Genomic DNA, 12,373 nt, shown 5'->3' with positions numbered 1-12,373 from the left:
GATCATGTAGACCAAGTATTTTTTCGGGAAAGCCGGAAAGATTTATGTCGAGACTTTAGTTTAAGGTCGTTATGGCGAGTATATATGAGTGTATATTGATAATTTTTGTATAAAATTGTGACAAAATGTACACACTTCTGTACTTATTTACATTATTTGTGTAGAATTTTCGTTTCAGCGCAATAACAAGAAAACGCTGTTACCCTCAACGATGTAATTTGCATGGTGGTTATTTCTGAGTGAGATTATAAGGTCCACGGTCAAAGGTCGACGTCTTAGTACCTTGCCGCAATTAATTCGTTTTCGCATGATATCTTGAATATGCTTTGTATAATGATCATGAACAATGGAAAGGTGTCCCATTGATTTTGAAGTCACCCGGTCAAATGTCAAGGTCATAGTGGATTGTATTTTTATTCAACAATCAACCAATTGGCAAAATGGATTGAGCATTTACATGAATATGCGTCTGGTCAAAGATAAGTGTAAATGGTGCTTGGATTTTTTTCTATTTAATTAAATTGCCTCGCGTTTCATGATTTTGCAAAATCATGATTTTATTTATATTTTACTGTTCACGTGTATCAATACTGTGTATTATAAAAGAAAATGATATTATTATAAAAGAAAATGATATTTGTACATCCAATTTCTCGAACGTCCCGTAAGTAGACAACAGATTTGTGGACGGTTTTGCTTCAAAAACATTTTTTTTTATTCCGGCGTCAACGGTATTGAATAAAAAAAAACGAGGTGAGCACAAACACCGTAGAGCCGAAAGGGCGTATTCATTAAACAGAAATATAAATATAAAGTGGCTGACCGGGTGAAAATATCCGCTACTCCGTCACACAAAAATACGCCATTCTGGAAGTAAATTCCAACTAACCTCACTTAAAGCCGGTAAGCTCCCGTTTACTCATGCCCCCTTGGTATGGCATGTTTGTTTTAAATGCTTTATCCCTATATTTAATCAATGATTATTTAACACTTTAAACTATTGTTCTGATTTTATCATTTGGAGATAGTGGTAGGGCACGAATAGGTAGTCACTACTAAACCCTTGAAAAATGATAAACTTAGAGACTATAGCAAAACATTGCACTGAAAAAGGTTAAATTCCACTAGAAAACGTCCGGAAAAAAGTTGCAAAAACAGTCGTTTTGGATTTGTACTTTCTTGGTTTGCACAAGACACATCTTTTTTATTACATAAATCGATTCCGCTTATAATGACTTTTAATAAAAGGTGTGGTTATGTGGGTCTCTATGTGCAAAATGTTATATAAGGAAACTATTTAGTATATTATGACCTATACATCAGTCATTATAGAAAGGGACTGAAAACGTTTGTGTTTTGGTTGTCTCCCTTGTCATATATCATGGGGTGTGTTTGCACAATGATTGTTTTAAAAATATAGTTATGTATAATTCTATTCTTTTTTAATTGTATTCGTAGTTTTGCGACAAGTATTTTGTCCATTCGTAGATCTTCAGTTTAAAGTATTTGTGTGTTTGTATGTTTTCTTTCACCAATGTTCATATTTACTTGCTCAACTTCATTACGTTGCAAGCACGTGTTCACGGAACGATTACCATCTTATTACGTTTTAAGTTTCGAATAATGATTAAATTGTAACCGAGCAGCTGCAGATGAGATGGAGTATTTCAAATTCGCGATTGTACGAAAAGATTATTTTTTCAACAGAGAATCAAAACGTATATGATATGCGTATCACCTGAAACTATTGTTAGTAAACCGCTGCTTTAAAACAAACGCATACACAAATACAGGGGGAGGGATTTTCTAATTGATGATATCAATTAGAACTAAGCGTAATCTTTCTTTATACAAAACTTGTCTGTTTCTATAGTAGAAGATGTGTATAGACAAGCATGATTGCATTGAAAGCATTCCCCAAGACCGATGACCCGGCCGTGTATCAGACGGCTCTTACCCTGCAGTTGTTTCGCCGAGATTTCAGAATAAATGACCGGATTATCAGCGTATTGTTTTTGGCACCGAAGATAGTGTCATGATAATGCGGATAACAGGAGATGTTAGCAACGATTTATCAAGGAGTTATAGCCGTTTCATTATTGTATAGACCAATCCACGATCGTTGCAACTCTGTCTGTGGTAGGTTCGCTGTTGGATTTCTACATGGTTTCTACATTATTAAAATGGACTAGACAACGTGCGTGTTCTTTTTGTTTCTGTTGTTCTCCAATAGCATTCCAAATCTGAAACGAAAACACTAAATAAGGTACGTGCACTATTCGAGTTTCTTGTATTGCCACACCTTAGATTGTATATTCTGGAAGTAAAACATTTTCATAAATTGACGTGCATAATTAACTTGTAATATTCTAAACAGTATGTTATGACAATAGAAAACATATTCTTCATGTCGTTGAGATAAAAAATATATGGGACTGAGTTGGGTAAAAATTTCGCCGCCTATGCAGCATCAAAATAATACGACTTGCCACTCGTTTGTCGCTTCGTCGGGAGAAAAGCCAAAGTCGATGAAAAGTATTTTTTAATTTAGGTCTCGTTGTTTAGCTTCAGATAAATAACTAAATACAAATGCAAACTTAAACAGTTTGATATATTATGTCTGAAAACTCATGATACGACGCATGTGGTATGTCATAAGACCATCTGGTATAATGGCACATATTTAAAGAAAGTATATACGATTTTAGTTCTAACATTTCTTTTGGAAACCTTGCACCTATTCATGGATATGACAAGAAATGTTACATAAAATGTTTTGATTTTTTAATCAATATACAATATAAACGCACAAAACATATCATGATAAACCATAGGAATGCATGTAATAGATATATAAATATGGAATGTGGCATATCAAAAGCATTTAAACAAATCTTCATCAACATTCAAATATTCTTACAACACAAGTACAGTTCAGCAGTTGAGAACCAACATGGTAGTTAAAACGTATAAATTGTGAGAAAAAGTATTTTAATTTAAAAAAAACAACATATTGCGAAATACGGAATTGTAACAATTCAATGAATGTTCTTGTTAATTTTATAGTGCTCAAGTCTGGTATCAATTTGAAAATGAATATATTTTCTTTAAAAAATCCAATAAAAAGATATGACATATACGATATTTTAATCGTTTAATATTTCGACCTAGTCGCTAATGGAATTCACACACAAACATAAAGAGACGCACATGACTTTGGGTATAACCACAAAAGTAATAAATGTTTATACATGTATAGGGTTGATCAACTTTCTTCACATAAGCCGAGACCCGAGAAAATAAATAGGCACCGCTTTCGGTGGAACAAGGAAAAGATTTGAACGGATTTTGTTTAAATGTACAAAGAATAATTCAACACATATCTAATCCTTCCAGTTAATTTAATCTAGATTGATCAATATTCAAATATCAAATTTAACAAATTCAAAACATCAATTCAAGAGACAAATTCTTAAAAACGTACATTTTACAATAATTACGATCTGAACAGCAAAACACATAAACTTACACGTCTTAGAGCGAGATATACGCTTTTGTCAAATATTTATCAATTTATATAAAATGTGTAAAAAACTAATTATATATATTTCAATATAAATTAAAATAAAAGTTACGAAAAACATGTGTCGAAAAATGCGAAATAAGCCAGATATTTAATTCTGAAATCGAAAATGTCTGTACAGTCGAATTCGCCAGCATGTGTATCATGCATGTACGATGTGAATCTAAATATAGTTAAACGGTGCATTTTTATTTGTGAGCGTTAGCTCACAATTAATGCAGACGCAATTTTGCAAATCAGTATGGGCTTAGCTACGCTAGGAACCACCGCTCTAACCACCGCATCTGCCTGTTTATAGTTCCCTCTGGTACACTACATAGTATTTAACAGCTTGTAAGACAACGTTGGCCAGTCTGGTGTTTATCATTGAAATCTGTACATATTGGCTGCTTTCAGGGAAAACGGGGCTTAATGCATGTCAAATAAGATTAGCCTGTGCACACTGATTAGCTGTATCAATGATTTGAAAAAAAACACACATCTCGACCTGTGTTTTAAGACACACTTTTATAAAATTGAATGGGTTGTGGACATTTCAAACTTGCGATATAAAAAGCTATAACATAATTTTGATACTGAGTTGCGTCTAAGATTATAAAGCAGCGAACAAATTTAGTGCCTTCAGCGCTTTGATAAATTACTACAGCGATATATATTTATACGATACTCGAACACTAACTCTTATCCTAATAAAAAGACGAATGCTTCGGTTATTGTAGGAAAATATGTACGAAACATCTTCGTCACAATCGGCTTGGGGCGCTGATTTGTCTTTGCTGCATTTTATGAAATTCTTCTTCAATGTATAATTTGTCTTGCATATTTTGTGTTATTGTAACATATTCATCAATATATTACAATTTAACACACATAAAAAACGTATTATCTCGCTTTAATCAAGTAAATGACTATCCGGCTTGCAACATGGCAATTGAGCGATCGCGCTCCTGAATATTCATGCGACCCATAGTTTTATTGGAATAATGTTATGTTTTTCTGTTGTAATACTAGTAACCTACCTAGAATGATGAAATTAAAATTAAATTGGAATTATATCGCGTCTTACTGCACTTCATGATGTTTCTAACGCACCACTTTTCAAACTTAAATATCTCAGTTATGAGTCAATATTTTTTTTAATTGTACATGTGATCCACTTTAGTATTTGCAAGCTAACGATACATCATTCATCCGTGACGATCGGACTCATGAAAATTCGCACGTGGGGAAAGAAGCTTGCAACATACAGATTGCGCGATTGCGCTCCTCAATATTCAAACGATATTTTTTCCATTGTTTTATGCTTTCCTGGTGTACGAACCCACCTTAAACTAAAAATGGCGCGGCAGAGGCCGACGCGTAACCCCACGCGGTATGTTTGACCCAGGGGTCGTATTGTGGTTATCTCCGCCGTCTGCCTGTCTGTTTGTCCGTCCGTCCTGGCCACTATCTTCTCCTACACTATAAGCACTAGAACCTTGAAACTTGCACACATGGTAGTTATGAGCATATGTGCGACCCTGCACTATTTGGAATTTTGATCTGACCCCTGAGTCGAAAGTTATGGGAGTTGGGGTGGGGCCGGATCAGAGATTTTCACTCATTTTTATGTTATTTTACATTAACTTCTTCTACACCGATTTACTTCAAATTGATACTGAACATCTCTTATGACAATACGGTCAATATCAACTATGCATGGCCCCATTACCAACCCTGGGGCGCCCCTGGGTCAAAAGATATGGGGATTGGGGTGGGTCGGGTCAGAGATTTTCACTCATTTTTTTATGTTCTTTTACATTAACTTCTTCATTTCTTCACCAATTTTCTTCAAAATGATACTGAACATCTCTTATGACATACGGTCAATCTCAACTATGCATGGCCCCATAACCAACCCTGGGGCGCTCCGCCCACATAGACCACGCCCACCCTAAATTTTGTTTTAACATTACTTCTTCATTTATTCACCAATTGACTTCAAATTAATACTGAACATCTCATGGTCAAGATTTGAGCTATTTCAGCATAATTAAAATCCAAGCCAGTTTAGTGGTCAAGATCCCAAGCTATTTTAGCATTTTTAAAACCCAAGCCATTTTGGATGTCAAAACCCCGAGCTATTCCGGCATAATTAAAATCCAAGCCAGATTGGCGGTCAAGACCCCGAGCTATTTCAGCATAGTTAAAATCCAAACCAGATTGGCGGCAAAGACCCCAAGCTACTTCAGCATTATTTAAATCCAAGCCAGTTTGGTGGTCAAGACCCCGAACTATTTCAGCAATGAGCATAATTAAATTCCAAGCCAGATTGGCGGCCTAGACCCCAAGCTATTTCAGCATAATTTAAATCCAAGCCAGTTTGGTGGTCAAAATCCCAAGCTATTTCAGTATTATTAAAACCCAAGCCATTTTACCAGTCAAGACCCCGGGCTATTTCAGCATTTTCAAAATACATGCCAGTTTGGTGATCAAAATCCCAAGCTATTTCATCATCATTAAAATCCAAGCCAGTATGGTGGTCAAGATACCGAGCTTTTCAGCATAATTAAAATCTAAGACAGTTTTGTTGTCAATACCCCAAGCGATTCTGCCTTATTAAAATCCAAGCCAGTGTGGTGGTCAAGATCCAGAGCTATTTTAGCCTAATTAAAATCTTAGCCAGTTTGGTGGTCAAGATCCCGAGCTATATCAGCATAATTAAAATCCAAGCCACATTACCCACCCTAGGGCCCCGCCCACATAGGCCACACCCACCCAAAATTGCCTTTTTGTCCGTCCGTCATGGCCACTATCTCCTTCTTCACTATTATCACTAGAACCTTGAAACTTAAACACATGATAGCTTGTGGCGTGGGGATACGCGTCGGCCTCTGCCGCGCCATTTCTAGTTAAAGTTATCTTTATTTTCGAAAATGTGGTTAAGTTCACAAAAAATATTGTGACCGCGGCCTCGACCCATTCTCATACGCGCCAGGGGAAGAAGTAATCTCAATTTACATCGCATGCTGTTATTATATACATACATAAGAGCGTGTTAATGAAGATAAGCTGTGTTATGCATAAGACTAAAAAGCATATTCTTTAAAAAAAAAATTAAAATCAAAACGTATTATTTTGTATTGAATGTGCATCAAAGTTCTGCAAAGGGGTAATTTAACTTTTACGTTTTCGTGGTATCGATGGTTTATCTACGTTTATGTCTAACTTGTTTGACTTCGTCTATAATTTACACCGGTATAAGACTTTCAATGCTACTGATTTATTTTACAATTTAATCATGACCTTGATTGCAGAATTTGGAAGGTTCTCGCATGTTGAAAAAATTCTTTTAATAAGTATTCAATATCTTTATTCGGAAGACTTGTCATCTTGGTGCACGCCTATCAGTGATGAAATCGTCTGCACTTAACAATTTGCTCTATCGAAGATTTGCTCAATTGACTTTAATTGTATGACATGCTGTAATTACCAATGCAGATATACAATCATTTTAAATATCCATGATTTACATGCACTTAGTAATGTGGCCTCTGACATTTTGTTCATATAAATGTTGTCATAATTATTTTAAATGGTACCTAGTCCAAATTAAACGGAATGAATTGCGATGCATTCTATTTTGCAGTAATTAGCTACGCATCTAAAGTCACGCTCTTAATTAAGGTGTCATGTTTCTGGTATTTTCCGAAAAAAAAATGAGTGCATTTCATTTTAGTTGAGAGATACACAAACCTACCTCCCATAAATGAGTAAATGGGAAATTTAATACGCAAGCGGTAAACGTGTGCATGTTGATGCGGTTATGAGGTCATACTCGTTTCATGGCGCCAAACTAGAGGGATGTATTATTAATCATCGCATGACATATTAAAATTAAGATATTTTTAATGAAGTATGCATTTTAAAGGCCAACATATATGGTTTATTTATTTCAGTGATATAATACTTTTTTTTAAGAAGGGTCTCCGATGTTTGATTCGGTTGTGTTAGGTTCGAGACAGAGCTTGTGCAAAATAAAAATGAGCCGCGCTCTGTGAAAAGGGGGTTTAAAGCATGTGCGTAAAGTGCCCTTCCAGATTAGCACGTGCAGTCCGCACAGGCTTATCAGGTACGACACTTTTCGCCTAAACTTGATATTTGTTAAGAAGAGACTTTCTGTAAACGAAAAATACCATTAAAGAAAAAAGTGTCGTCCCGGATTCGCCTGTGCGAACTGCACATGATTATCTGGGATGACACTCTACGCATATGCATTTAACCCCCTTTTCACTGAGCACGGTCCAAATAATTTATCGTTTGTACATAAGAACACAATTCTTTGATTGTTTAAGACATGGTTTCTGTGTTTATCACGAATACAATGCTCTTAATAAGAAAGCGTGTTTAAAGCGCGTGCACATGGGCATAATTATCTAAAAGTATATTCTTCAATTAAGTGTGTCATTACCTGCATTTGCACAGAGGTGAAATTGATTCGTCTTTTGTTTTTTTTACATGAAATACATGTTAACGGTAATTGTTAATTGTCCGATGATAGATTACTTAGTTCAAGTCGCAATGAATTTTTGTTCTGTTTAAAAAAATTCATAAAACACTTGTCAGTATTTCTTCTTAGCACACTCCCCAATGCCGACAAAACACCATCAGCTACATTTTCTATGTACATTAAAAATCTATTGAGGCATGCACAGGATGTACGACACTAAATTGTGTTGTACGTGTGTATGATTTCTTCATATCTAGAATCCGTGAGCCCTTGCGCTCTTTTCTAACTTGAATATGATGTTGCAGCATTTAACAAAACAATCCCGAGCAAAGTCAATAGCTCTTAAAGGCTGCACAATACTAATTTGCGGTTACTCAAGTACATAGGCTCACTATGATCGAGACCACAATGTTCCGATAATACTTTAACCGATAAAACGATATATTTTCGCTGACAGTATTTTATCACCACATTTTTTATCAAGTTGCGCAATATGATTTATGCGTGTCATATAATGTTAATCGTGAGATTATGATAAAAGTAAGCTCGTATGTTTCAGTATACGTTGTGAATTACAAATGTCAAAACTCGCGTCGCATTGTTCTTTGTGTTAATTTAAATCTACTTATCTTGATTATCATTGTATCAATTATCATTGTTCAATGCCATATCAAATAATCTACACATGCTTATCTTCTGTTTTGTTACGAAAATAAAGGTTTCACACCTCTGGTGAAACAGAAGAAAAAACTGAACAAGAAATATGTTTACTTTGGCAAGCCGCACCTGTGTAAGTTTTATTAATTGTTGTTTCTTCAATAGCAATCTCCTCGGCGTCATAATGTACTTTGTTACGGCAGTGATTTATAAAATGGTGTGAAATTCTCGGACAAAAGAATGCCGCTTCAGTTTTGATGAAAGCACATGTGTGCAGGTATTGATGTTAAAATTTTGATTTGCATGCATTATAGAGCGCCCAGAGGTTTGTAGAGGGCCGTGACTTAGTTTTACGTTCGTCATCACTTGGAATAAACATCAATCAGGTATGGAACAATAGTTTGATCTGTCTAGTTTATTTTCACTTCGATTTGCTATCATAACTGTAAATCACCATTTATTCTAGATTATATATAACAAATTAACTTTGAGTACTCGAATTTTTTGTAAAAATATAGTAGCAGAGCCAGTTTTGAAAAAGCAACACGTGTTTTCTTTGACATTTTCGTATGCCGGTAAAAAGGCATTAAACATAGATTTTATTTTTTAAATTGACGTGTGTGTTTTGTTCTGAATCTATTTTTATAATATATGGGCTGCTTAAAGATTTTTTTTTGCATTTTTGTGTAAAATACATCTCGTGTGAATAGGCGCACGCGTGAGATGATTAACTTGAACAAAGATCAATAAACAATATTAACAGATATTTGATTGAACATAATATACATATGTAAACTGAATTGGTGCAGTTTTTTCAGTCTTAAGATATATCAATTAAAATTGATAGATTTTTGAAAAGTCTTTGAAATACACCTCTCGAACCAAAAATGCGCGTAAAAAATCGGTGCTAACACCTCAAATCAAAGACCTATAGTTATCTATAGGTCTTTGCTCAGATGTAAGCAAAACGAACACATTTATAAAGCAGCTAATAAGCTTTCACTAATGAATGTTATTTGGTAAATGGCGTGTTTGATGATTTAAATAATACCACGCAATACTCCGCTTTTATTCAACAACTTTTCGTATGTTTTAATATTCTATTTTCTCAGCACTCGTATTACCGGTACATACACTGCTTATAATAATCAGCTAACCACACTGCATCAACGTGCTTTTAATAGCGTATTATCTCTAGAGGCTTTATTTTTTATAACATTGTTTGGTGTCGAATAGCACACCCAGTAAGGTATACTGATAAAAAGGAATTAAACCTCAAGTGCGAAGCAAGTAACTCCGTGTCATGTTAATGTTATGATCAATATTAAATAACTATGTGTGCGACTGAGACCTTATTTAACGTACTGTCAACGAAAGCCACAGATAAACATGAATATGGCAGATTATTTCGTATTTGCACTTTCAGGTTCTCAAAACTTAAAGTGCGTTAATTACTCTCCTAAGTGGTGGGCATGTTGAAATTGGAAGTCATATAACTTATCTTAATAGCACTCGACTAGGTGAGCACATTTCTCTCCCGCGGGACGTATGTCTGTTTTGTTTTGCGTTTCAGGCAGCTTAGTGAGTTAAGAACTATTGTATTGGCTTACCCGGGCGCCTCTGTCCAATTAGAACAGGCGAAAGTCTGGTAATAATTGTTTTCTAAGCTGAACGAGAATCGATGCAAAATTGAACCTTTGTGTGTATGCGCCAGTGACAAAAAACAAAACAAACAATGTGCGTCTGGTGAAATGTACTCGAGTTTGAACTCGTGAAAAAGTAGCTGTCACACCGCTGTGATGTAAGAAATGTTAAATGAATTATGGGGTAATTTAAGCGTCTACGACGTTTGGCCTGATTTATTATTTTTGCTCATTCACAAGAATATGCGCACCTACCGTGTTGGCGAGGTAACAATTTAAGCAAAGAAAACGGAAAGTAAAAAGTGATACGTACAAACTACATTATTATATGGATACATGCGGCGGTGCATACCACTGTGACCGAATGTAGCGCGAAGGATTAAGTCTGCCGTGAAACCTCGGAATTTCTATTGTACTTTATAAACAACGTAAAATAACGAGTTCTCTTGAGTGAACAACGTTTGTTTCGCCTAAACTTTAACGAATTTGAAATGTACTTAATAAGACGATAAAAGGACGTACGGCGTTTGTTCTGTTTTTTACAAGTATTCAAACGCTTTTAATAACAGTGTGTTATTTTCAGACCGAAAGGCACAACGCTGGATGATTATTATACAGTTTGTATACACCACATACTGGACATATTAATCATATAGAAATATGTGCATTTCTTGTAATTGCTTCTCAGTGAAACAGAAGCATCTGGAAAAGTCATTTTTGTGCTAAAGTTAACATGCGACAAACATTTCCATGGGAAAACGCGGAACAATGAAATGAATATGCTGCGCGATACGTGCGGATTTTTGTTGATATTGAAATGAACAACGAAATAACGATAAACACGCATTTTTGAAACATACTTTTTACCACACACACACGTTTGAAAAGTTCGGATAATTACTAAAGGGACTGTTTTCTAAATGCACATGTGCGTCTAATTTATCGAGCGTGCACGTGATGTCTCGAGCGCTTTTCCCCGGACGACCTGTGAACATGGACCTGCTGTACCGCTGTGTTTTCCTCGCCACTGTATTTGCCCCCGTCCGCGGGATCGATTATTACGACGGCATGGGCTACGTTAGCGACCTCAGCGACTGGGGGTTGCTTGGGGGACGCGCGCACCAGCCCAAGTGCGTTGACATCCCCGAAACAATGACCCTGTGTAAGGACATCGGCTACCAGACCATGCGCCTGCCCAATCTACTGGGCCACGAGTCCGAGTCCGAGGCGGCGGACCAGGCCCGCGTATGGGTACCGCTTCTCAACCTTCACTGCCACCCGGACACGAGGCTGTTCCTGTGCTCGCTTTACTCGCCCGTGTGTCTCGAGCCATCGGTGTATCCCTGCAAGTCCCTCTGCAGTGGCGTTAAACGGGGCTGCGAGGAGAGGATCAACAATTACGGCTACCCCTGGCCGGAAATACTCAACTGTGACAAGTTTCCTGACGAACTCTGCATCGAACAGGTGAACTTCGAAAACGGTATGTTCTCAACATTGTTTAATATTTTAATAAGTTACATGTGTCTATGGTTATATTTTTTAATTAAGACATGTCTTCAGTATATTGGGTTGTAATGTATTTGTTATTGTAAATTAAAAATAGGAATTTCTTTTAAAGAGTACAGAAGTAACACTCGTATTTTAGGAACATGTACCATGTACATGTATACGTACAGTTGTGCTGTTTGTGAAATACCTTCCTATGTTGTGTGTGCTAAATAAACCACATCGTTTTCTCTTGTTACACTCATGTAATGTCGTTGTTAGTTTCTGAGCGATTACACGCTAGGCTGAAAGGGACACTGTTATTTAAAAAAAACGCACGTTAAGTACTGTACGATAACACATCATCATCATCAACAACAGCAACGACGACCCCTTACACACATATATATGACACGAATATACTGATCGTATAACCACTTTAATGTCGTTTGAATTCATTTTACAAAAGCAACAAAATCACCATAAATAATAATCATACTATTGTAGTTTTTGTTA

General features: G+C 36.1%; 2 protein-coding genes across 7 annotated transcripts in view; one reads left to right on the top strand and one right to left on the bottom strand.

Moving 5' to 3' along the window:
- LOC127846669 (uncharacterized) overlaps positions 1–12,373 on the bottom strand; it is a 337,381-nt gene that overhangs the window by 145,126 nt on the left and 179,882 nt on the right. The gene's annotated exons all lie outside the window — the stretch shown is intronic.
- Positions 2,082–12,373, top strand: part of LOC127846532 (secreted frizzled-related protein 1-like) — a 42,520-nt gene continuing 32,228 nt past the window's right edge. The window contains exons 1-4 of one of the 5 annotated variants that reach the window (XM_052377897.1): positions 2,082–2,266; positions 8,791–8,862; positions 9,044–9,115; positions 10,956–11,852. In XM_052377897.1, coding sequence (XP_052233857.1) covers positions 11,330–11,852 — 523 coding nt within the window. In that variant the 5' untranslated portion in view covers positions 2,082–2,266; positions 8,791–8,862; positions 9,044–9,115; positions 10,956–11,329. Of the gene's footprint in view, positions 2,267–8,590; positions 9,116–10,955; positions 11,853–12,373 lie in introns of those variants that run through there. The other 4 variants (XM_052377901.1, XM_052377908.1, XM_052377888.1 and 1 more) reach the window with 4 other exon arrangements.

The sequence above is a fragment of the Dreissena polymorpha genome, chromosome 1, assembly GCF_020536995.1.
Source record: "Dreissena polymorpha isolate Duluth1 chromosome 1, UMN_Dpol_1.0, whole genome shotgun sequence".
Taxonomy (NCBI): Eukaryota; Metazoa; Mollusca; class Bivalvia; order Myida; family Dreissenidae; genus Dreissena; species Dreissena polymorpha.
The sequence above is the reverse complement of the archived record's forward strand: the minus strand, read 5'-3'. Positions and strand labels throughout refer to the sequence as shown.